This window comes from Gopherus evgoodei, chromosome 3 (assembly GCF_007399415.2).
Source record: "Gopherus evgoodei ecotype Sinaloan lineage chromosome 3, rGopEvg1_v1.p, whole genome shotgun sequence".
In the NCBI taxonomy this organism is placed as follows: Eukaryota; Metazoa; Chordata; order Testudines; family Testudinidae; genus Gopherus; species Gopherus evgoodei.
Genome location: NC_044324.1, coordinates 191,694,507 through 191,721,335, shown reverse-complemented (window position 1 = coordinate 191,721,335; position 26,829 = coordinate 191,694,507). Strand labels below are relative to the sequence as shown.

General features: G+C 46.2%; 1 protein-coding gene across 3 annotated transcripts in view; it reads right to left on the bottom strand.

The window, feature by feature from the left end:
• PSME4 (proteasome activator subunit 4) overlaps positions 1 to 26,829 on the bottom strand; it is a 238,832-nt gene that overhangs the window by 169,100 nt on the left and 42,903 nt on the right. For all 3 annotated transcript variants that reach the window (XM_030557730.1, XM_030557731.1, XM_030557732.1), the window contains 5 exons: positions 23,545 to 23,589; positions 20,525 to 20,674; positions 14,658 to 14,721; positions 13,867 to 13,941; positions 7,202 to 7,324 (listed from right to left, as the gene is read on the bottom strand). In XM_030557730.1, coding sequence (XP_030413590.1) covers positions 7,202 to 7,324; positions 13,867 to 13,941; positions 14,658 to 14,721; positions 20,525 to 20,674; positions 23,545 to 23,589 — 457 coding nt within the window. The remainder of the gene's footprint in view (positions 1 to 7,201; positions 7,325 to 13,866; positions 13,942 to 14,657; positions 14,722 to 20,524; positions 20,675 to 23,544; positions 23,590 to 26,829) is intronic.

Here is a 26,829-nt window from a genome sequence, read left to right as displayed (position 1 = left end):
TCTCATTCCCGGAGCCACCCTGCAAACCGCAGGGAAGGAGAACCGCTTGCTCGGCGGTTCGGGGAACGAGAGAGCAAACCGGGAAAGGAGACCAGCTTCGCCGCGGTTTGCTCTCCCGTTCCCCGAGCAAGCAGGTCTCCTTCCCTGCGGTTTGCAGGGGGTTCGGGAACGCGAGAGCAAGCCGCGGCGAAGCGGGTCTCCTTTCCCGGTTTGCTCTCTCGTTCCCGGAACCCCGAGCAAGCAGGTCTCCTTCCGTTCCCCGAGCAAGCAGGTCTCCTTCCCTGCGGTTTGCAGGGGGTTCGGGAACGCGAGAGCAAACCGCGGCGAAGCGGGTCTCCTTTCCCGGTTTGCTCTCTCGTTCCCCGAACCCCGAGCAAGCTGGTCTCCTTCCCTGCGGTTTGCAGGGGGGTTCGGGGAACGCGAGAGCAAACCGCGGCGAAGCTGGTCTCCTTTCCCGGTTTGCTCTCCCGTTCCCCGAACCCCCCCTTGAAGCCGCCCAACAGCGCTGCAGTGTGGCCACATCTAACACCACTTGCAGCGCTGGTTGCTGTAAGTGTGGCCACTCTGCAGCGCTGGCCCTATACAGCTGTACTAATACAGCTGTAACTACCAGCGCTGCAAAATTTTAGATGTAGACATGGCCTTAGTTAGTCTGTTAGTCTATAAGGTGCCACAGGATTCTTTGCTGCTTTTACAGATCCAGTCTAACACGGCTACCTCTCTGATACTTGACACATAGGATTAGGATTCCCCACTGTACTCTAATGGATGAGGCATTTATGGGTTGAGGGTGGGAAGGCAGGTTACCTACTTTTCGTAACTGTTGTTCTTCAAGATGTGCTGCTCATGTCCATTCCATTTCACGTACGCGCATGCCCATGTGTCTCCTCATTGGACATTTTTGCCTTAGGGCTGGTTGTGGTGCCCTCTAGAGTACTTCACTTATGCCGTGGTATATCAGGCGCCACTAGCCCTACACCCTCTCTGTTCCTTCTTGCCGACAGCTCCCAGAGAGAGGCAAGAGGGTAGCTAATGGAATGGACATGAGCAACATATCTCCTCGAAGAACAACAGTTACGAAAGGTAGCTAACCTTTCTTTCTTCTTCGAATGCTTGCTGATGTCGATTCCATTCTACGTGACCCACAAGCAGAATCAATGGAGGTGGGCTTGCAACACTGCTCTGCCAAAGCCAGCATCATCTCGAGCCTGTTGGGTCGGTGTGTAGTGTGACGCAAATATGTAGACGAACGACCAGGTTGAAGCCCAACCAACCTCTTGGATTGCCACCTGTGCCAGGAAGGCTGTTGATAAAACCTGCGCCCTAGCTAGATAAGCTGTCGTGATCACTGGCAGGGGCAACTTTTCCAGCTCATAGCAGTAGCCGATGCAGGTCGTGATCCAATACAAGATTCTCTGGGCTGACACTGGGCAACCTTTCATCCTGTCAGCGACAGCAAACAAACAACTGTGTTGATTTATGGAACAGCTTTGTTCTATCAATGTAGAAGGCCAGCACTTGTTTGACATAGAGGGCATGCAGCCTGCACTCCTCATCCATCGCATGAGACTTTGGACAAAGGACTGGTAAGTAAATGTATTGACCAGTGTGGAACTGGGAGACTGCCTTGGGCAGAAAGGCCAGGTGCAGATGCAGCTGGACTTTGTCCTTACAGAAGGCCACACAGGGTGGCTCTGACGTGAACGTCCTGATCTTGGACACCCTATGGGCTGAAGTTACAGTGACCAAGAAGGAGACCTTCCAGGAGAGAAGCAGAAGGGAGCAGGAAGCCAAGGGTATGAAGGGAGGACATTTGAGCAAGGACAGCACAAGATTCAGATCCCAAGGGAGGACCAGGTCTCAAACATGTGGGTAAAGGTGCTCCAAATCCTTCAGGAAGCTCCCTGTCATGGGATGGGCAAAGACCAACTGGCCCTGAAGAGTAGAGTGGAATGCCGAAATGGCTGCCAGGTATACCTTGATCGAAGATGGCAACAGACCCTGGTGCTTAAGGTACAGTAAATAAACCCGGATGTCCTGCAGCAGGGCCTCTTCTGCACGAATGTTTCGGTCCGAGACTCAACACATGAATCGTTGCCACTTCGCCACATATATAGCCCTGGTGGACAGTTTTCTACTGCCCAGCAGGACCTGCTGGACACCAGCGGAACACTCCCGTTTGTCGGCAATCAACTACGCAGCAGCCAAGTTGTCAAGTGCCCGCAGCCAAGCCATCCAGGTTCGGGTGCAGCAGGTTGCGTGAGGTTCTGGGACAGCAGATCTGGCCGAAGAGGTAACTGCAGCATGGTGGCTGCCAAGAGACTCAGCAGCATGCTGAACCAGTGTTGACGAGGCCACATCAGGGCCTGGACTCTGGGCAGGCCTCTGTGGATTAACTGCACTGGTGGGAAGGCAGCATTGGACTTTAGCGTACATCGCTGCCTTTGTTCCTGCCCCGAAGAGAACAGAACACGTGGCACTCCTTTTTCTGTCTGGACCTGTGGAAGATCAGGCTGACCACCTCTAGATGGTGTGACCATTCATGGTGAGATGAGAAGATCCTGCTGACATGATCTGCCAGGATGTTCTTGGCTCCAGGCAAGTGGGCAGCTACCAGATGAATGGCATATTGCACACAAAAGTTCCAGAGGCTGAGCGCTTCCCGATAAAGGGCCCAAGACCTGGCTACTTCCTGCTTGTTGATGTAGTACATCGTGGTGGTATTGTCCATCAGAACCTGCAGCACCCTACCCATCAGATGGAACAAGAATCCTGGAAGACCAGTCAAACCGCTTTGACCTCCATGACATTCAAATGAAGGGCCAGATCGCTGTATAGCCAGCGGCCCTGGGTGTTGAGCTCACCCAGATGGGCTCCCCAACCCAGGTCAGATGCATCCGAAACCAGGGTAAGTGACGGAGACGGGGTCACAAAGGGAACCACCTGCAGCACTGACTCTGGATCCAGCCACCAGTCCAACGACAAGAGAGACATGGCTTAGCACCGTGACCACTTGGTCCAGGATGTACCTGCTGGGGATACAGACCGAGGCCAGCCATGCCTGCAGAGGTCGTAGATGAATATAGGCATGGCTGACTATGTACATGCATGTGGCCATGTGGTAAACTGTGGTAAGCGGATGGCTCTTCATGTGGGCAATCAAGTCCAACATGGCCTGGAAGTAATCTTTCAGAAGAAAGGCCCTCGCTCGCGTAGAGTCGAGAACCGCTCCAATAAACTCTATGCGTTGGGCCAGTGTTAACGTGGACTTTTCTGTGTTAATAAACAGGCCCAGTTCGTTGCAGATGAACCACACCAAGTTGAGGCTCCATCAAACCTGCTCTGGAGACCTGCCCTTGATGAGCCAGTCATGGAGATACAGTAAGATCTGGATCCCCCAACGTCATAGGTAAGCCGCTACCGGCACCACACACTTTGTGAGCACCCTGGGGGCCGAAGACAGGCCAAAGGGTAACGCTGTGAACTGGAAGTGACACCTGGCCACTATGAAATGCAGAAAGCACCTGTGGCCCAGAAATATGGAGACATGAAAGTAAGTGTCCTTCAAGTCGAGAGCAGCATACTAGCCCCCCGGATCCAGGGAAGGAATGATGACAGTCAGAGAGACCATGCAGAACTTCAATTTCTTGAGAGACATGCAGGTCCAGGAGGGGCATGAGGCCTCCTTTGCCCTTTGGGATTAGGAAGTAGCGAGAGTAGAATCCTCTTCGTTCAATGTCCTGAGGACCCTTCTCCACAGCCAAGTCCAGGAGCTTCTCTACCTCCTGAAAAAGTAGATGCATGTGAGAAGAGTCTCTGAAAAGAGATGGGGAAATGGGGGGGTGGGAAGGAGGGGCAGCCAAGAACTGCAGGGTATAGCCCCAAGCCACTATGTCCAAGACCCAGCAGTCCCACGTAATGCACAACCAGGCTGAGCGGTAGGGGGAAAGGTGGTTGAGGAAAAAGCAGGTAGGATCCAGTTGACTGACTGGGGCATCGCTCTTGGGCGTACTCTCAAAACCATCGCTTCTGGCCCCCTGGGTGTTTTGCTGTCCCAGGCTGGTTTGGCAAGCAGGAGGAAGAAAGGCAGTGACTACTAAAACTAGCATTCCTTCTCCTTGTAGGTCCCTGATGAGGCTGCCAGGGTCTTGGTGGTGGCCAGACAGGCTTCCTGGCTGATTACAGCATGTGCATGCCCAACAACGGAAGGGTAGCCCTCGTGTCCTTCAACCCATGCAGCCTGGGAATCTGTTTGATCCAAGAACAAACCACCTCCATCAAAGGAGAGGTCCTGGATCGAGGCCTGCATCTCCTGGGAGAGGCCTGCCATCTGGAGCCAGGAACTACATCGCATGACCACCAGCAATGTGGCCACTCTTGCTGTCGAGTCCGCCGTGTTCCACGCCATTTGTAGGGATCATCTGGCCATTGCTGTACCCTCCTCCACCAGAGTGCCAAACTCTTGGGCCAAACCCTGAGGGAAGGATTCCTGGAACTTTTTGAGACTGTCCCAGAGATTAAAATTGTACCGGCAAAGCAGGACCCGATGGTTTGGCACCCAAAATTGCAGGCTGGCAGTAGAATAAATCTTTCTCCCAAATAAATCAAGTTTCTTAGCATCTTTGTTTTTGGGAGTCGAGGAGGTAGGGACCTGCTTGTCTTTTTTATTGGCCACAGATACAGGCATCAAGCCCGGGGCTGGGTGAGTACAGAAGTATTCGAAACTTTTGGCCAGCACAAAGTACTTTTTCTCGGCCTGTTTTGAGGTGGGTGGGATGGAGGAGGAGGGGGTCTGCTACAAGGCCATGGCTATATTGAGGACCCCCTCATGCAGGGCGACCCAGGCAGGCGTAGAGGCTGAGAGATGTTGAAGAGGATGTCCTCCTGCTCCCCTATCGCCTGTACCTCAAGCCCCAAGTGCTCAGCCACGCGCTAGAGAAAGGCTTGATGTTCCCTAAAGTCATTGGTGGCCTAGCTCTGGAAGGTCCCGCAACCACCTCATTTGGGGAGAACGAGGAAGACTGGACCATCGGTGGGGGTGCTGCGGTGTTGACCACTGTCGGAGAAAGAGACTTTGGGGATGAGCACAGGTTCCTTCACCCCGACCTCAGAATGGGCTTCCGGTATCAGGTCTGGTACTGGTAGAGCCACCATGCGATCTTGCCATGACCACTGAGGAGTGCTGTGAAGGAGGCATCATCACAGCCAGTATGCCCCATGCACTCCAATAAGACCACCATGCTGGCCACTGGTCATGCTGCCATTGCGGTGTCGCAGATGAGGGAGTGGGCTCCAGTGCCCAATCAGGCCAATGAGATCTTGGTGATCAGCTGAACTGGCATTCCGTACCAAAGGAACGCTCTTCCGGCAACCACGGAGGACCTGACAACATCTGCATTTGTTTGCTAGTCATGGCTATCGGTGATCATTGCCCAGACTTAACTGAAACTTAACTATAGAGTGGAGAGTGGTACTGGTACCGGGGAGACAAGCAGTGGGATGGGAAACATTCCCACCATGCCAGTGATCGGGACCAATGCCTAGAGGACAACCATCAAGAAAGTGAGCAGTGCCAGGAATAGAAAGGGGAGCACTGACCCTATGCTAGAGAGTAGCACTGAAGGGATCTGGGCAACCACCGATGCAATTAGGATCTGCCCCGGGATTCCCAACACAGTAGCAAAGAGCGACGCCTTCTCTCCAGTGATCAGCATTGTTCCCCTCTCCCCTGAGGGGTCTTAATAGTGAGTTTGCCCTCTGGGGGAGCCTTAGGCCAGGTCCTGAGGCAATGGGGTCATCATCAGAGTAGGTGGAGATCTGAGCTCTCTCTGCATCAAGGGAGCCTCAGATGACAAAGGTGCAGGCAGGAGTGTGGGTACCATACCGCTCCCAGGAATTGGTGATGGACCTTTAAGGGTGCCCCAACCAGGGAGGCACGATCGTGTGGCTCCGGAGCAGTTTGGTGGTCAGGTCTGGGACCCTTGGTAGATGACCCCTGGGCCTTCTTGCTCGGTGCCAGGCAGTCCTTCTTGGGCTTCCTCTTTGGCACAGGTGACGGCTAATAGCGCCGGAAGGAGCCGGGTGCTAGTGCACAGATACTGAGGCACTTGGTGTGACCTGCCTGGATGGCTCAGAAGCCAAGAGGTGGGCAGACTCCATCAGGAAAGCCCTGAGGCAGATGTCCTGCTCCTTCTGGGTGTGAGACCAAAAGTTTTTGCAGAACTGGCACCGCTCCTTAACGTGCGACTTCCCCAGGCAGCTGCTGTGAGGGTCACTCACAGGCATAGGCCTGCTGCAGTGCGAGAAGGGCTTAAACCCAGGAGACAGAGGAATGCCCCGCCTGGGGCAAAATCCCACTGGGACACTAACTACTAACTTACTAACACTTTACAAGTACTAACTACTTAGCACTAGCAAAAGCAAACTATGTACAATGGCCTTAAGGCACGAAGTTCAGAATGGTAGACAATGGCTAGCTCCTGCTAAGAAAAAAAGGTGCTCCGATTGACCACCATGGGTGCTAAGAAGGAACTGAGAGGGCATAGCGCTGGCGGCGCCTGATATACCGCACTCATGCCACGGTACTCTAGAGGGCGCTACAGCTGGCCCTATGTGCAGTGCTAAGGCAAAAATCTCAGAGGGTCATGCATGTGGGTGCATGCACACCTAGAATATAATTGATATGAGCAAGCACTCAAAGAAGAACTAATTTTCTGTAACCAAGGACTTGTATAAATAAAGGACAATACCTACCAGGATTGGAAAGTGATAGTAACGATTACCACAACCAGCGCCTCAGAAGCCTCCCCCACCCCGCCCCAAAAAGCCCAAATCCTTTAGCTACAGAAGTTCTCCCTGTCTCACAATGGAAGCTCAGGACCCAAGAATGGGAATCCTGTTTGTTCAGCATCTCTGAAGAACATCACTGTGGACAAACTTCATGCTTGTACTGGACTTTAAATCAATGAACTGGCAGCTCATTTCCAAAGTGACACTTAAAGAAGCCCTGACATAAGCCTTATGTCCCACATTCCCAACCAACCGTAAGGCACTACTTTTAAATAAACATTGGGCAAAAAAAGCCTCAGAAATAATCTTCTGCTGAAGCTGAATACCCAGACACTTGAATCATTCTAGCTACACAGCTGTTCAGAGCTTTTCATTACCAGTTTTTAATATACTATATAAAAAGAATACTAACCATCATGGCTGTAATCCACATTACTGCATGTCCTATATCATAAGCATTTGTTAAGAATCTTGGAACTAAAACTTGACCGCTTCCCACTGGAAGATTCAAACTTCTCAAAATCCTTGTAAATATCTGTTAAAAAAAAGTTAATGTTACTTAATACTATTTATAAGAAGTTTCTGTACAATACTTTTAATGGGGCAACAGTTCCTGCATGGTTGTTATTAATTTGCTAGAACAAACATCTGAGTAACAAAATATCACATATGCCTTTAGTCATTAGCTACTTGTAGTTACTGCAGGTTCCATTCTTAGCAGTGGACATAATACAATTTTAGGTCCCAGCATCAAGGGGTTACTCTGAGACAAACAGTTTTCACATAAAGCTAAAATACATTTAAATACATGATCGTAGGAGAACTACCATGATACTAAACACCCAGCAGTCAGATTCAAACTGCTGGTACTAGAGAACTAAAATCAGGTTAAAAATTATGCAATAGTTTGGTTATCATTACAATTTGAACTTCTACCTAATATAGTATTTCAGATGATTTGTGTGTACTGTAAACAAAAGTGTTTTCCAAGAATTGCTGTGGGGCACTCCAACTGCAACTTCTTTTCAGTTAGAAAAGGTACCATAGACAAACAAGGAGTTATTTATTTTTATTCAATATTTTGTTGATGTTATAGGTTTGAGAGGGAAAATGGGTGGCAGCAGTTTCTTCCATGCACCTATAGTTTGTGTAGATGGAAGGAAAGTTCTTAGTGTCCCATCCCCACATACTACTTCTGCACCAGAAGCTTGGGGATGGGGCATAAGAGTCCTTGTATGCATCTCCTTATAGTTGGCAACTAGGTGTTACAGCTAATAATGGAGATTCAAACCATACAAATGTGTTTGGGGATCTTAGATAAGGCAAAATAGAGAAATGGGAGAACAAAGAAATGTTGAGTTTGAATGAAAAAAACAACAACAAAGAACAGGCAAGTATGACTCAAATGCAGTTCCATAACCATAAAAAGGAATATGAAATTAAAGAGAAAATTCTCATCCTACTGGGTTTTAATAAATAACAAGATTAATAATGCCCACCACTTTTTTTGATGAAGCAATACAAAAGAACATGAGAGATAGTATAGCAGTCCACAATACAGCAGCAAATCCAGCGGGAGAGGCGTTGTGAGGAGAGCATGCGGCCTCAATAACGGTAGGCAATGGCGATGAAAAGGCAGGAGAAAGCACGGAAGCTGCAGGTGTGCCAGCACCGTACTAATGTCCAGGGAATGAAGTACGTGGTGTCTGGAGGAGGTTTATAGTTTGGGGTAGAAGGTGGGGAGATGAATTAATTGATTAAGGTGGAATGGGGATGCCACTTTGGGGAAGAATTGTGGTGGAGGGAGACATTGTCCTTGTGCAAGACAGTGAAGGGAAGGTCTGCCATCATGGCCATCAGTTCGCTGATGCACAGTGCAGAGGTAATGGCCACCAAGATGATCACCTTCATGGATAGGTGGGTGAGGGAGCAAGGGGCAAGAGGTTCAAACGGTGGCTTAGCAAGGATGGAGAGGACCCCGCTGAGGCCCCAGGTAGGGGTCCACTTGTGGATCGAGGAAAAGGCATTGAGAAGGCCACGGAGGAAGCAGATAGTAGTTGGGTGAATGAAGACGGAAAAGCAATCCACTGGGGGGGAGAAAGGCACAGAGTGCTGCCAGGTGTACATGAATGGAGGAGTGGGCGAGGCCGGAGTACCGGAGGTAGACCAGGATAATGGGCATGGGGATAGCATACAGGGAATAGCCATGGTCACACATCGAAATGGTGAAGCAGCACCATTTCACCTAATAGCAAACTCTAGTGGACGGTTACCTGCTGTGGGTAAGGATGTCATGGATGGAAGCAGAGCAGAGCAGAGCATGCCATGTCTATCTGCGAGCTCCATCCAAATACCAGCCCATGAGGTGAAGAGGGTTGGGGTTGGGGCGTCGGATGAGGCCGTGGGTTGCGTCAGGAGATTGGGGGAGGCGAACTGGAAGGCAGATGGAGAGGAGGAGGAGGAGGTCCGTAAAGCAGTACTGGTGAGGCCAAGTGGGGGCCACAAAGACAATGATCGCCTGATCCTATTGTATTTTGCGTACGACTTGTGGAAACAGGGAAATGGGCGGGAAAGCACAGTCACAAGGAAGGGAAGGTGGTCCAAAGAAGTAGAAGGGCGTCACCCTGAGATCCCAGGCTGAGGGCTTCCCTTGAACAGAAAAGAGGAAGTCTGAGATTATCTGTCATGGTGAAGAAATCCCAGCGAGGTGTCCCCCACTGGCAAAAAACAGAGTGGAATGTGGGGTCATGGAGTTCCCACTCGTGGCTGGCATGGAAGGAGCAACTGAGGGTGTCCTCCAGAGAGTTACTCATGCCAGGAAGATGCACAGCACGGAGAGTCATGTCGTGTTTGAGGCACCAATTCCAGAGGAGGACGACGTTTGCATAGCAGGAAGGGTAATTTGCCCCACCCTACTTGTTGACAGACAACCGTTGCATGTTGTCGGAGAGCACTTGGACATGGCAAGTGGAGGAGTGGCAGGAGCATTCAGCAGGCTAAGTGAATGGCGCAAAGTTCAAGAACTTTGATGTGCATTCTTGCCTCTCTGTGCGACCAGAGGCCCTGGATGCGTGTCCGCCACATGCATGCCCCAGCTTTCCAGGTAGGCGTCAGTGGTGGGGGTGGTGCATGGCACTGCAGACATGAATGGGATGCCCGCCAGGATGGGTTGTAACACCAAATGAGGGAGGAGAGAACAGAAGTGGGGAGAAGAACCAGTTTGGTGAGAGGGTCACACTGCGGGTTGTAGGTCAAAAGGAGCACTACCCCAGAGGCTAGGGAGCAGGTGACAGTGTCATTGGAGTGCACTGCAGTCTGAATGGTGACTCTGGCCACCAACTTTCTCTCCTCTATGAGCGCCTGAAAATCCTGTTTATATGAGGGAAGGAAGTTGAGGAACAAAGTCAGTTTGGTATAGGAATAGAAGTCGTATTTGGCCACTTGGTAGCGGGCAATACATAACTGGAGGCCTGCAGAGCAGTAAACCTTGTGCCTGATGAGGTTGAGTATTTTGGTCACATGGTCAGGAGGCATGGACCGAAAATGTTGGTGGTGGGTGCTCTCCATGGCCGCCTGGACCACCAGGGAATTCTGAGGTGGGTGCTGGAAATGGAAGTCCATACCCTGGGCTGGCACAAAATAGTGATGCTCAGCCTACTTTGGAGTGAGTATGCAGGAAGCCAGTGTGTGCTGGGTGAAGGATGGTGTCATGGATGGACAAGGCAGTACAAGCAGGGCCAGGAGACTGAAGAATATCAAGGAACTGGTCCTGCGGGTCCTGGATGTCCGCCACGGGAAGGCTGAGGGCAGTGACCATATGGTGAAGGAGGGCCTGATACCAGGCATGATCAATGGGAAGCGAGACAGAGGGAGGAATAGCAGCAAAGAATCCTGTGGCACCTTATAGACTAACAGACGTTTTGGAGCATGAGCTTTCGTGGGTGAATACCCACTTCTTCAGATGCATGTAATGAGGGAGGAATGAACACTTCATCAGGCAATGAAAAAAGGCACCAATGCAGACCTGCAGAGCCAGTGGAGTGGGAATGTCTGAAGGAGCATTGTAAATGGTGGTAGTGGATGAAGAGGGCTGAGGAGCATTCAGTGTTGATATGGGTCCCAAGCAGCCCAATAGGGTCAGGCTTACGGGGCGCTGGGAACCGATGACCCCTTGGGTAGGTGAACCACAGGTTGGTAAACCTCCATTGAAGTTGGCTGGTAGGGTTGCCCTCTGGGATCCGGGCTGTAAGAACAGGCCAGCAAGAAGGCGAGGTTCGTATCAGAGGACTAGTCCGATTCAGAGGATGGGTCCGTTTGCAGCAGAGCCGTCAGTACCAATGGGACTGGTGGAGCAGCGGGAGGCGTTGGAGGGCAGTCCATCAACAGGAGAGGCTCTTCAATCAGAGATGGAGGACCAAGGTCAGCCAGCAGTGCAGACTGCAGTGGGGACAGCAGCCTCAGCTAAGCTGCAGGTGTCAGCAGGAACAGGCACCCCAGCGTGCGCGGAACAGGACAGGAGACACAAGATGGTCCTGGTGGTGTGGACAGCAGCGGAGGCAAAGGCAGCAGAGCTGTCACCAAGGCCAAGGTCAGTGCCTTTGGAGAATGGTGCTGGGACTTATGCTCAGAGTGTGACTTTTGGAAGAGGGGGCCTGATTGTCAGCGTGTGACTTCTCACCTGACTTGACATGGCTTGGGAAGGAAATGCTGCGCTTGGGGGCAATCCCCTTGTGCCCATGTGTGTGCTTCTTATGCACACAATGCTGCTTGGGCAAATGCAGCAGCGCCACCAATGCCAGGCAGGATGGGACAGGAGCAGCATGGCCACCAGTGCTGATCAATAGTCCAACAGACCTGCCAGTGCCGGATCCAGTGGCACACAGGGGCGTATTGCCTCCTCCATAAAAAGTTCACAAGATTCCTGAGTTCAGAGTGGTAACAAGCAGCAAATGGAGCAATGCACAGCAGCGTGTACCTTGCTGAGGCAGCAGAGGCAGCGTGGATGCTTATTGCCCACAGAGAACAAGGGAAGGCAATAAGCGCAGCATTTAAACATGGCTTGCTGGGGCATAGTCCCCTGACTGTGGTAAGTTCCAACCAAGGGGGAAATTAATTCATTAATCTCTCTTACTAACTAAACTAACTAAGGATGGGGAAACTAGGACAGACAACTACACTAAGAAAGAACTATATACAGGAGATAAAGGAGAAACGCAGCACTCAAAGCAAGCTAAGGGCACCAAAGAACAGGAGTTCCGACTCTGGCCATGCAGTGGTAAGAGGGAACTGGAGCAGCATTGACCCACACAGCTCCTTAAAGCCTCGGATGCGCCACACGGTTGACGCATGTGCAGGTCAACAGATGCTACTATGAGCAGTTCCAGCTCCGGCGCATGACGCAAATGTGCACCCGCAATTGGAATTCACATAGGGACCATCACTCAAAGAAGAACAAGAGAAATTGGATTTAATCTTTTCATAAGAGACCAAATTTCAGCAATAAAGCACTCAAATTATTGGGGAGACTGATGAAGTTAATATTTACCCTTGATGAAGGATTCAAAATTTAGGTGATAATCATTTAGAAGTGAGGAGACTAAGAACATAAGAACAGCCATACTGGGTCAGACCAAAGGTCCATCTAGCCCAGTATCCTGTCTTCTGACAGTGGCCAATGCCAGGTGCCCCAGAGGGAATGAACAGAACAGGTGATCATCAAGTGATCCATCCCCTGTAGCCAATTCCCCAGCTTCTGGCAAACAGAGGATAGGGACACCATCCCTGCCCATCCTGACTAATAGCCATTGATGGACTTATCCTCCATGAACTTATCTAGTTCTTTTTTGAATCCTGATATAGTCTTGGCCTTCACAACATCCTCTGACAAGGAGTTCCACAGGTTTCCTGCATTGTGTGAAAAATACTTCCTTTTGTTTTAAACCTGCTGCCCATTAATTTCATTTGGTGACCCCTAGTTCTTGTGTTATGAGACTAGTAGCTCTCTGGATATTTATTTCATACATTTAATATCCAGTGAAAAAAGCTGTGTCTGAATTCCCTAATAAAGCAAGCAATATCTCAAAGTATCAGAGTCACGCAATTTCAATTGTTTTCTCAGTAAGAAGGGACAGGTGACTATATGAGCCAGCAGTTTAAGAGACATAAAAATGTTGGCCAAAATACCCTCTTTCCAACTTTTTGGTATTCTTACAACTTACACTTAGCCTCACAAAGCCATTAATATGATCCTTCTCAGTACCAATATGCAATTAGACTATTTTCAAGGAAACTGGACTGAATTCTGTAGTGTTCAGACCATTGTGACAACAAAGAAAAAGAAAATATACCACTATATCATTAACTCCAATTTAGAATTATTTGAAACAAAAATAGCTTTGGACTTCTGAAAATGTGTATGCTACCTCAAAAATCTGATCCAAGTTGGCAAAAGCTGGTTTACACCAGAAGATTTTAATATACACCTCTACCCCGATATAACGCTGTCCTCAGGAGCCAAAAAATCTTACCACATTATAGGAGAAACCGCATTATATCGAATTTGCTTTGATCTTCCAGAGTGCGCAGCCACCTCCCCCGAGCGCTGTTTTACTGTATTATATCCAAATTCATGTTATATCAGGTCACATTATATTGGGGTAGAGGTGTATTAAAATGCTATGAACAGCTTGAAATCAAAAGTCAGAGATTCAGCGCATATGTCCTGTGCATCAACTAATTCAAAAGGGGTTCCATACTTGGCCTCATTCTTGCAAGTGGGATTACTTATGCATTTAAAGTTAGTCACATGCATAATTGTTTACAGAAGGGTGGTGCAACACAGTAATACCCTTTTGAGTCAACTGATGAAGCCTGCCAACTCTCAAAGCTATACACAGAGAATTAATTCAGATTTTCAACTGCACATACCTAGCTTGAAAATATGGTTATATGAGGACAAAACAGAGAATACAGAGAATATTTATGTTTGGTATTGGCCTACACAGAAATATATGTTCAGGGTCAGTGTAATATTATTACAGAGTAAACAATATCACTTGTAAAAATAATAGATATTACCTTTGGAACATACGGATCCCAGTCTATGTACCCTATGTTGTCAGTGGCCAAGCGAGCAAAAAGGTTTACTAGATGCTGGAGGGAAAACAAAACAAAACAAAACAAAAAACAAAACAAAACAAAACAGGTCAATATTCCATAGCATACATTTCTAACAGAAGAACTGTAGGCCCATTTCATCAGTGGCCACACAGGCAAAATATTAGTTCACCTCAGCAAGAGAGATTTTAAGATCACATCCACCAATGTCACACGGAGCATAAGTAAGGAGTTAAAGACGCCGAATGTAAATATCTGAGAAATCATTACACTTCCTGCACTGAGATCCCCACCTCACTTGTTACTTCTTTTAATACTCATAACTAAAATACAAAAAAAAAACTCTACCCCCATTTATCTTTCACATTAGGGATACTGAACTATGGGAATCTGTTATATTGGTGGGATTTCATAGAACTATGAACTATATCACAATAGCCCTTTGCATTCCCATAAGGATTGACTGGTAGTCTGGAAAATGCTAACATTCCAAAGGTTAAAAAGGAAAGCTGCATGAGAGAGCAATTATAAACTGCCCAACAAGCAAAACTGCTGGCTTGTTTACTCAATTAGCAACAGTCTGTTGGGCATCGTGAAATTACCACCTCTTTCCCCCACATTAGAGAAAAGGGAGGAAAAATGAAACTTGATGTGACAGTGTTCAAGTTAAATATTTCAGGTTTATTTACAAGCACATTTCAGCTTTACTTATACACTGCTAGTCTACAAGATTAGGAAAAGTAAATACTCACCCCCTCCCATTGTGGAAGATTCTGAACTGAAAACCAAAGGCCTATAAATTCATCAAACCAAAGCCTGCAAGAAAATGAAATCAAGCCAGTCATTTCAGCACTGCACCAACCTCTCCTCCTTCATCAGGCACACATTTCATCAGGCAGTTTCAAGCACTTTTTCTCCTGGTCTCATTTTCACTAATCCAAGTATTCCTCCTCCCCCCCCCCCCCCCCCCCCCCCCCCCACTGACTGGCACTGGTGTTAGTCCTGCCTTGAGCAGTAGGTTGGACTAGATGACCTCCTGAGGTCTCTTCCAACCCTAATCTTCTATGATTCTATGATATGTAAATACACAAACATTATCTCCGTACCTCTTTAAGGGTTGAATTTGAGTCATTCATCCTGTAGGATGTTTAACTCTTTCTGGTCATGCATCACAGTACTACATTCAGGAAGGAAAAATCAAATGCACAACTACTAAATGAGGAACAAATGGCTTCGTGGCAGTACAGCTGAAAAAGATCAGGGAGTTAATAGTATATCACAAAATTGAATATAATCCAACAACGTGATGCAGTTACGAAAAAGACTTGTATAGTTCTGGGGTGTATTAACAGGAGTGTTGGAGATAAGATAAGGGATGTAATTGTTAGAGGCCCATATAGTTTTTGCAAAGGCAAAAACAACAACAAAACAAAAACAAAAAAACAAAAAAAAACCAACATAAAATGAAAACTCAACCTGCAGTAGCAGCTCCTGCTCTGGGCATTGCAACCTGGTGCACAGGGTCCACAGCACTTCTCAGGTTTGGCCCAGCCACCTCTCCAACATGACCAGGGGAGGGGAAGAGACTAAAATTGAGTGACTGCCTGAGCCCAGGCAGCCCAGTGGGACAGAAGCAGCAGCAGCAGGGTGAGTGCGGGATGGTCTCACTCAGAAATATCCCACCCAGGCCTCCCCCCAACCTCTCTCAGGGGCATGATCATCCCCCAAGACTCCAATCCAGTCACAACACGTGGAGCTCAGCCCAGCTAGTCCTGCAGGACAGGAGCTGCTGCTGTGGGATAAGTGCAGGGTGGGTTCACTCTGCAACACCCCCCACTCAGGCCACCCAGGGAATATCTATGGGGAGACAGGAAAGGAGTTCCTGGGACTAATGGGGGACTTGGGCACTGAGGTTCAATAGGGAAGGGGGAATATTTAAAAGGGGGGGCAAGGTTCAGAGGGGGAATTCATAAAGGGGACCTGGGCATATTGGGGTTGGAGGCTGGAGAAGGAAGCTGCGGGAGTTGGGAAGACCTGTGGTGTCCCATGGAGTTTGTGTAATTGAGTGGGGAAGGAGAAGTGGGGGTTATTTGGGGGTTGCAGTAAATTTACTAATGTGAATGTAATAAAATCCTTCTTCTAAAGCCCATTTAATACATGCACATAGATTTATATCTCTCCAGTTCTTCATTATCTCAGGCTTCCCAAATTTGTAACTGCCATACCTTTAACTGACTACAGAGGAATTACTTCATTCAGCTAGTTAAGTTTAATGAGGTGAGTGAATGCATCTTAGAATATGTATGAACAGAAGAAGCCACCATATAGTTCATGTATTCATAAGAAATATTATAAGTGTAACTGAATTAAAGCTACATTTTCGTCACGGGTATTTTTAGTAAAAGTCATAGACAGGTCACGGGCAATAAACAAAAACTTACGTCCCCTGACCTGTCCATGACGTGTACTATATACCCTTGACTAAAGGTTGGGTGCTCTGGGGCAGGGGGTGGTGATACAGCTTGCGACCCCTGCAGCCGCTGGGGGGGGAGGTGGGGAGGTGTTGGTGGGACTGGCTGGCTCCCTTCCTGACTCCATGAAGATCGCCAGAAGCAGTGACATGTCCCTCAGCTCCCAGGCAGAGGCATGGCCAGGGGGGCTCTATGCGCTGTCCCAGCCCTGAGGGCTGGCTCCACAGCTCCCATTGGCTGGGGGAACCATCTGCAGGTGGAGACAGTATGTGGAGCTGCCTGGCCACACCTCCACCTAGGAACATGTCACCAATTCCAGGGAGCTCCCTGAAGTAAGTGCCACCCGGAGCCCTCACCCCCTCCCGCACCCCAACCCTCTGCCCCAGCCCTGAGCCCCTTCCCACACCCAAAGTCTTGCTGCTGCTGGCGGGTGGGGGGGAAGCCGGGTAGCAGTGCACAGCACAGGACCCTCGCTGCTGCTAGGGAGTGGAGAGGTGCAGTGGCTCGAGACCTCTGCTGCTGCTGGGAGGGGGATGGGGCGGCCCAAGACTACCCCAGCAGCGGCCCCCAAACCAGCCACAACAGCTGCTGCAGAAGTCACAGATGTCCCAGAAAATCATGGAATTCATGACTTCCATGATAGACTCACAGCCTTAAAAACTTAATTTATTTTCTAGCAAAACAAAAAGGTTGTTCTTCTAATGAACCACACTATAAATAGCAAAAGCCTCCTCTCTCAGGACTGCAATTTTTATTAAAACCTACAGAAAGAAGGAGGAGAGAAAACGAAGGAGCAACAACGAAGTAGGAAAGGAAACTTAAGAGTAAGAAGAACTGGAAGGCTTGGAAGTGACTCAAAAAAAAAAAAAGCTAATTATCTGTAATTCTTGTTCTCTGAAGGCATTTACAGTATAACTGATCCCTGCCCTAAGCCTGCTAGGTAATAATGTGACTCATAAAATTACCGTAACACAAAATTCTAAACCACTGGCTTCTAAGAGGCAGTAATGCATGCCAACTCTTCTGCTGAAACTTAGCTAACCTTAGTGTTTCCAATATTCTTTGCTTTCATCGAAAAAGTGGAAAGATTAATACATGACTGAAGTGTACATAATAGCTGAAAAATCCAATTATGAGGTGGCTGCGCAGAGATCAACGTAATACAAAACACCCTCAGAAAGAAAGAATTACAAGAAATTCTCTTATTCAATAGCAACTGCCTTACAGTAGATCCATACTTTTAGATGCTCAACAACAAAAAAAGATGTCACTATAGGTGTAAACACAGAACCATATACAGAGACCCACATCAGCAAGGTCTGGAAAAATAAGGTACACCTTTGATCCGATATAACACGAATTCTGATATAATGTGGTAAAGCAGCACTCCAGAGGGTGGTGGGGCTGCGCACTCCAGTGGATCAAAGCAAGTTCAATGTAACGCAGTTTCACCTATAATGGAGTAAGATTTTTTGGCTTCCGAGGACAGCGTTATATCAGGGCAGAGGTGTAATATGTCCCTTGATAACAATAGTTAAAAAAAAAAGAAGAGGCCATCCTGCATATTCTTCTGGTCAAGATCTGTTCAGAAGCTGGTTGAAGCAACAGCTTTAATATGACCTTGAAGTGGTAGGCTTGAAAAAGCATAGCAATGAGATGTGCAATCCAACAGCCATTTAAATGAGACTTCCAGTGACAGCCTGAAACAGCTCTGAGAAATGCAAGTTGCCCCAATACATTTCAGTGACACCTGATGTCACTAAAAGCAAGTTTATCTAATAATCAGAGGCATACCTGTGCCCCTAACTTTCATAATTACCATAACTGTATTCAGAAGTTGGATAACTGCACGTGCAAATTACCTAAATTGCTCTGTCTCATTTCCAACCAGCACTGAGTGATTTCAAACAAAACAGTATTGTTCAGTTATTGAAGTTCAGTTATTATTCCATAAGAGCCATACTCTCCTTCAGTCTTTATGCAAAACTCCTATTGTTATCAGTAGATCTGCTGTGGATAGAGGGTAGAGTATGACCCTGAACACCACAGGTGCAGATCACAGACCATAAAAAAATGCAGTATGGCTCTCTTCACAGAATGAGTTTGACACCTGTGTGTACTGTGAGCTCTAATCCACTTCAGATAATCTTTTCACATCAAGTTCGTGGAGAACAGTTCCCCAGGAAGTGCCTTCAGTCCTGGGGAGAATGTTGACAGGAAGACTGACTGTTTAAGGGAGATCACCACCACCACTTTGGGGAAGAATTTAGGATAACGAAATATCATCACGCTATCCTTTTAAAACAGGGTGGGGCGGAAGTCAGTAACACCTCAAGCAAACTCACTGAAGTCACTGCTTCCATGTTACAAACATCAAGAAATTCAAGAGGTTTCATCAGTTTTCTAATGACCAACTTAATATCACATGTAACCAGAGAGACTTCTTAATGGGCAATTTCACAGGTGGCAACTTTCCAAAGTGTCAGGGGGTGCTCGACCCCTAGCTCTGTCCCAGGTCCCACTCTCACTCAACCCCTTCCCCCAAGGCCCCATCCCGACTCTTCCCCGCCCCATTCCACCTCTTCCCAACCAGTTCCACCCCATGCACAGAGTGCGCCATATACTTGCTCCATCCCCCACCCTCTCGAGCCTCCTGAACACTGCGAAACAACTGATCGCGGCAGGTGGGAGGAACTGTGGGGTGGGGGGAGCTCATAGGGGAGCTGCCATTTTTTCCCGCATGGGTGCTCCAGCACCTGTAGGCGGTTTCAAATGCAGTAAGCCACTCAGACACTTGATAACTACAGGCATCAGTGGAACTAATTTCAGTATTCGTAGGGAAAGCTAAAATAGCTTAGAGTCCTTGGTGGACCAAATGCAATGCACTTACAGTAGCTACTATCAATAATGAGAGGTGAAGATTTTTATACTCAGAGGAAAGGGGTTCTGGTCTTTTGCCTTAGTCCCCAGAGATAGAGGGAGATTTGGAAGATTATCCCTGCCTCTTATATTACTTTCAGATAACAAATTAAGGGTGTCCCCGTTTTTGCTATCACCTTGATCACAGAGATATGTCCCAAACTGCTGTATTAACACATGTTGACGGTATGTCAATGGTGCTGGAGCAGGCATCAAATCCAGATAGACCCAAGTTCAGTCACACAGAATGCCTTGGGAGTTTCAGTACACACTCAATTTCCTCACACATTAAGGCCTGGAATACAAATCTAGATGGCAAGAGTCAGCACACCCCATTGCTCAGAGAACTCCACAGGGATTCTGCAACAGAACCAAGCTTCAACTAGCATGATGCAAGATGAGCTTAATATACTTCAAGCAATGTGCTGATAAAAGAGATTGTCAGGCTGCAGAAGCGATCCAAGAACTATACACTAGCGGCGGCCAGCACATCCCTCAGCCTGCGCCGCCCCCATTGGCCTGGAGCGGCAAACCACGGCCAGTGGGAGCCGCGATCGGCTGAACCTGCAGACATGGCAGGTAAACAAACCGGAGCTGTGTGCCAAAAGTTGCCAATCCCTGCCCTAGAGAGTTTACAATCATCAAATTTTGGTGTAGACATATTTATAAGCCGATCCCTGCTCTTTGATGCATCACTTTTTTACCAAACATATTTGGCTTATGAACGACTATATACTGTATTTTATGTAAATTCAGAAAGAGAGACTCAATTTTTTAAGTTAAAAACTTCTTTTTTTAAATAAAGGCAACAAGATACCAAGAAGCATGTGGTGTAATGAAGGAAGAGCTGAAAGGACAGAGTAGTGATCCTGGGGAGCTCTTCCCATTTTTCATATGGAGAAAGGAATGGATGGTTGGAAACATAAGTAACAGCTGATGTTCTACAACAAAGGTACCGCCTACTTCCCTGCCCTAGAAGTCAAAGGCTTACAATTTTCAACGCAGCAAAATTACAACTGGTAGATGCACTCCTAGAATGATGTTCATTACAATGCAATTTCAAAAGATATGAGTACCAGATATACATATTTATCAGAACCGATATATGAATCTACTTGCATGATGTGCAACTTCATAAACCACCAATTAACAGGCAACACCTTGGCCATGCAATGTTGTATTACCCAACAAAGAAAAACAATAACTTTAAAATTTTGAGATATACTTACTTAAAACCTTTATGGTGAAGTTCTGGAGGAAGGGAAGTGGGTAGAAATAATTCAAAATAGGTGATGGCCTTTTGCATGGTAACATCAAATGGGCACATTAAAGGCCGCCATTCATCTAGCATCTCCATGGAGGCATTTTCTGGGAAATACCTAAAAAAGGGAAAGTCTTAATTTGCACTTCATTTATTTATTTTTGCCATGAATTTTAATTTTAAAGCTAAACTGTGCACGGAGATGTTATGGTGTAAGGGCCATACTGTTAAAGAAAGAGATAAGAACCAGACCAGTAACCCAATAAATCCTCAGCCTCACTCAGCCTTCAAAAAAGGTCTGATGGATGAGATGATTGGAAATATGGATCATATCTACAAAGCGTGCAACTGTAATAAAATTTCTTACTCTCATTACATCTTAAAAAATCCTCATGATACAGAACTGCTTCAGTGTAAAGACTCTATGAGACTAAACAACTGATGTTTACATTGAAGACAGACCTTAATGGAAGTAGAGCTAATGTTCTGATTCCTCCTAATAAAGTGCATCTGGGAGACTAGAATAGCCCTATAACAAATATGGAACTTTTCTAAGAAGGAGTTGCTTACTCATGTAAAATTAGCATTTAGAATTTGTTCCGTAGTAAGAATAGGTATTAGTTTATATTAAAAAGTTAATGCAGATAAAATATGGCTACTTAAAAGCCATACCACCAACTCCTTCAACCTCACCCATGCAAAATTTAGAGTAAAGAGTTTCCAGAAGTTAAATCAAATTTCACATTTTCATTTTGAAATAAAAACCATACATAATATATTAAGTGTAAATTTGATGCTAATAAAAGATGTCAAATTGTCAGCAATGTTCCCTCTAATTTTTTACATCCATATGCGGAAGGAATTTTGTTATATGCACCAATATGGAAGTGATGTGTGACAGACACATCACCTTCATATTAGTGCACATCACAAAATTCATGTAGCGGGGGGCGGGGGGCCGAGAGGTTCGGAGTGTGGGAGGGGGCTCAGGTCTGGGGCAGAGGGTTGGGATGTGGGGGGATGACGGCTCTGGCTGGGGGTGCAGGCTCTGGGGTGCTGATGTGGGCTCAGGGCTGGGGCAGACTGTTGGGATGTGGGGGGTCTGGGGGGGGCCCAGGGATGAGGGGTTTGGAGTACAGGCTGTCCCAGGCCTGCAGTGGAGGGCGAGGACTCCCCCCAGCCCTCTCTCACTGCAGCAGCTCGGGCCTTGAAGAGAGGCGCCTCTCCCAGACCGGGGCAGCTCCGGCATGGCTGGGCTGGGCAGTGGGAGCGGCTCCTCCCCTCCAGCAGTGGCAAGTCAGGGGCAGGTCCCTGCTGGGGCTGGTGGGGAGAGGTGCCTTTCCCCACTGCAGCAGGTCCGCGCTTTGGCAGGGAGGCGCACCTCTCCCCGCCAGCTCTGGTGGAGCTGGGCCAGGCCGAGAGAGGGGCTCCTCTCCCCTGGCTGCAGCAAGTCTGGGGCAGGTCCATGCTGGGGCCGGTGGAGAGGGGTGCCTCTCCCCACCGCAGCCCTGAGCCCGTGCGGGCTTAATAGGCAGCTGTGCAGCCACGCAGCTTAGAGGGAACTTAGATTGTCAGCCTTAAAAACCAAATTCCTTCATTTCTCAAAAAAAGGTACTGCACAACCAGCATCAGTACAGAATTCCCTCACCCTGCCCTGCCAATGCTTCTCAACACCAACCTGGGACAATTACCTCTAAATAGCCATTCAAACCTTGGTCTCTCTGCCAGTAATACTTAACAGATGCCAAATGTGGCAATGGTTTATAATGTTGATCACCTGCTCACAACAAAGTGGACAGTGAATATCAATATTTCACATAGACCAGAAAAGAGCTACCAGACCTCCTCTCAACTGCATTCCTTGTATATCTCAGACTCCTATAAGTCAATTAGTATAGAGCACTATAGAAAACACTAGACCAGGGTGAGCGCATATGCACTGTGGATAATGGATATGACTGAGGTGATATGGAAAAAGGCAAAATCATTGTTGCAGATTACAAAGATGGATTAAGGATTTATCTAATGATATCCTGGCCTTTTTTCTTTCTTTTTTTTTTTAATGCTATGTGGCTTTCCACTTAACTTTTTATTAGTTTTCAACTAAGATTTCAGCTTAAAGGAAAAGATAGTGTATTTTAAAACACACACACACTTTGTTTTGACATTGTGAAGAGTGATGTCCTTAGTTACTGCCCTTTTGATTTCACTTTAAACATGTTACTATAAAAACATACCACAGGAATCTCAGGCTCAAACATGTGGTTGAGGAAACTAAATAAAAAATCTCTCCCAAAAGTAAAAGATCACTCAAATTGATACATTTGAGACAACAAATGTAGAAAAATGATTAATGAGGATTCAAAATTTATCAAAACAATGTTTTACACTCTTCTCCCTCCTCCCACCTGCCCCACTCCCTTCCATAAGTAGGCCCAAAAGTAGGTCTTCTAACTTCTCACTTACAATTTAGAGTAATCTTTTATCAAGTAAAGCAACAGACCATTCTATTATGATATCAGCTTTCAGGATAGCAGGACTAGGGACGCAAGAATGTATTAAACTTATTTCTGTTAAGCAGATAACGCACACACTTGAAAGATTGTTAAACAATATTTCCAGAGAAGAAATAATAGAAACTTCATGTATTTGCATCACTTCAGCTCTAATTAAAAAGTGTATCATGTGGGTTTAAAATGGTGAAATAATTTTATTTCCATAAAACAGGAGGCTTGTCCAGAAAATATTAACAAATGATTTTTCATTAGAACAAAAGCAAATATAAGTTACCAAATACAGTTCAACTTCGAAACTTCAACTGTAAATGCTAAATGTTATATTGGAAAGAGAGGTGGGGGTGGATCAGAAAGCTTACACTTTTAAGAAAATAGCAAGATAGTACAAAGAACCCCCAAGGAGCTAACACGTTCCAGAAAAGAAATAAAAGGCATGTACTTCAGAAAGATTGGAAAATAGTTAAGAACTTACGGTCGACAGTTTTTCACAAGTGTTTTTAGAACGCTTTCTACAGAACTGAAACAAAAATGAAAAAAGCAAATTATATGCTGTACTTGAAACAGACTAATGTAATTACAAACAGTCAGTTTATGATTGTTTAAAGTCTAAGATGATATTGATGCAATTAGACACCATCTGTGTACATGCAGTGGCTAATCCTTCTGTTCCATACAGACCTAATCACAAGGATTAAAACTGCTTTAATTTCTGATTCTACTCCTTACTCCTCTCTAGTATTCACTGTACTTCAATCAAGAGTGAAAAATTAGTACCATATTGAACAGTAATATCCTGCATTCTATTATGGACTAAGAAGCAGGATCAACAGTTTTTATGGACACTTGAAACTATAATAGAAAAATCACATAAAAATTGGTTAAGTTTTAAGATAGATGAAGAGCAGTATATTTCAGTACATTTCAGACTCCAAATCCTAAACAATTTTTTTAGATTTGGTTTTTGTTTATGCACAATTGAATCTAATGCACTTGTATACATTCCTAACCAAACAAAAGAAATGAATTAACTATAACTCACTAGTTATTTCTACAGCTTCCCTGACACTTAGCAACAGCTGACTGAACAAGTTTTCCTAGCTATGGGTAACATTGTTTTTATTAGACTAACAATGACGGTTTTTAATAGCAATTTTCACATGAAGCTTCACATGTGTAACATCTAATTTTGTCAAACCATTTTTTTAAATTAAAGCAAAATAGTAAATGCTTTCAAAAAGATGAAGAAGGAAGAATCATGCATCAATGGCACTATGACAGGAAATTTATTTTCACTTTTTACAAGGCTTTGTAATTAACATAATAGTAGACAGAGGCTAGACTGCATTTTGGTCAGTGGCAATTCTCTGAATAAAAATATTCTATGAAGTCAGAACATCATTGTATTGTAATAATTTACCAACTGCTTAAAAGTAAAACAAATACTGCATCCCTACCCTCATGATACCAAAAAAAAGGAGAGAGAAAAGTGGAGCCGTGCTCAGGATAAAGAGAAGACTAATCAGTGTCCACTAAAAGGTCTGATGTCCAGCTAAAATACCTTCTGTGTTCTCCATCTAAACACTGTACTGTACATATGAAGTCCTCCACTTAAATTCACAGAAAAGAATATAAAATGGATAAAGCACTTTTTCACAGTGAAGCCTTTGAAGGATCTACAGTCCTGCAACACTACCTCTGAGTTCAGTGCAAATCAGCAGTTTCCTTCACCCTCTCCCCAGCAACAGGAATGCATTTCAAGCAGCACTCTGTAGAAGACAGAATTTTGCGGATTTATCCAGAACTGACAAATTGCCAGAGTCCATAACATCCCTGCAAGGTAAGCTGGTGACTTACTAAACAGTTTCTAATAGCCACAAGAAAAAGAAGAGACCAACCACCTTTTGCCAATAATGGAATAAAGTCAAATTGTCAAATTCTGCTAATACACAAAGACTTCGGATTGAAGTGCCACTGCACTTGAAAAATCAAATTGTTGGAAAACTGTCAGGTTTCATTATATTAGATGACAGCAGTTCCACCAGGCAACAAAGAAGGCCTAAATCAGCAGCACTTCTGGATAATTTTATACTAAGCTGTTGAAGATTGACATTAAAGATTATTCACAGTGTGGAAAAATACCACCACACTGTACTCAAGCAAAGGAATTGCAATGGAGAATTTGGAGGCTGGAAAAAGGAAGCGGGGAGAAAAGGAGATAAGACTCATCTACTAATGCCAGAAATCACAGACCTGTCTAGCAGGCCCACAAGTTTTACATCAGATCTTAAGTAAGGATGGGTGAGGATTTTAATCTTACAATTATAGCTTTACAACAGAGGCTAAAAAGAATGAACTAGAGGACAGCAGGGAGACACGAGCTTCGGTCCAGCCGGGTTCCTAGCGGAGAGCCAGGACTCCAGGAGCAGCCTGCCTTCAAGCAGGGAGACTGGGCAGCAGCCTGGCTGGGAGCAGGGAATCAGGAGCACAGGCAGCAGCCCGGCTCAGAGCAGAAGGCCTGGGCAGCGGTCCAGCTGGGAGTGGGGAGGACTTTCTTGTGCACTTCACAACTGCAGCATGGAGCCATGAAATTGATAAAAACGAGAGCCAACAGCTAAATGTAAATAACACAGTGTCTACAGGGATACTGTGTTGCCCTAACTATATCAACATAAGCCCTATGCCTTTCATGGAGGTGGAGTTACGTCAGTGTAGTAGGGCACTTACATCAGCAAGAGCAAGGCTGTAGCATGTAAACTGACATAGTTAGGTCAACATAAGCTGCCTTACGTCAACCGAACTGTATAATGGACACCAAGGCAAAGGCTCTGTAATGAAGACTTAAGGAATAACTTCCTGGGGAAGTTTCTTCCTAACTCTTCTTAATAGTTGGCTGATGTCTTGAAGCATGAAGGTTCATATCCTTTATAAATATCCCATATAAAAGTTAACTGTGGATATTACCCATATAAATCTATGATCATTTTTTAAATCCTACTAAACTTTCTTTGATTTTTTTTAACCAGTCCTTCTCTCCTTCCTCATTACAAAAAGTGGACAGACTTGCTTATTATTAGGAGTCTTGTAATGTATCTATCTTTAAAAAGAAAAGCCAGGTAAAGCCCTACCCCTGGACACGTTTTAAGTACTGTAGGGTTTATTTTCTTTATGTGGAAAAGGATATATGATCTCTCTAACCCAGTGGTCCCCAACCTTTTTCGTCTGGTAAGAGCTGGACGACGAGCCACCATGGCCGGCGGACAAGCATCCACTGAAATGCCGCCGAGAAGTGGCAACGTCAATAGGCGTCGCCAACAAAATGCTACTGACAAGCAGCAGCATCCAGAGGCATCGCTGCCAAAAAAACAGCGGCATTTCAGTGGTGACGCCTCTGGATGATGCTGCTTCTCAGTGGCATTTTGGTGGATGCTTGTCCGCTGGACAGTACGCAGGTACACATAGATGCCCCGGCAGGTGCCATGGCACCTGCAGGCACCGCGTTGGGGACCACTGCTCTAACCTGTAATATCTAACTGTTGTACATTCTTCCAAGACTAGGTGTACATTTGTTTAAAAATAAAAGGAATTAGTTAAAAGCCTGATATTGTCTATATTTCACTAATTATCGAAAAAACAGTGAAATACACTGCAAAGTAGGGAAATATAGCCTAGATGAACCTACTATAAGGTGGATGCACAAATGGTTTGACAACAGTACTCAATGAGTAGTTATCAATAGTTCAGAGTCAGGCTGGAAGAG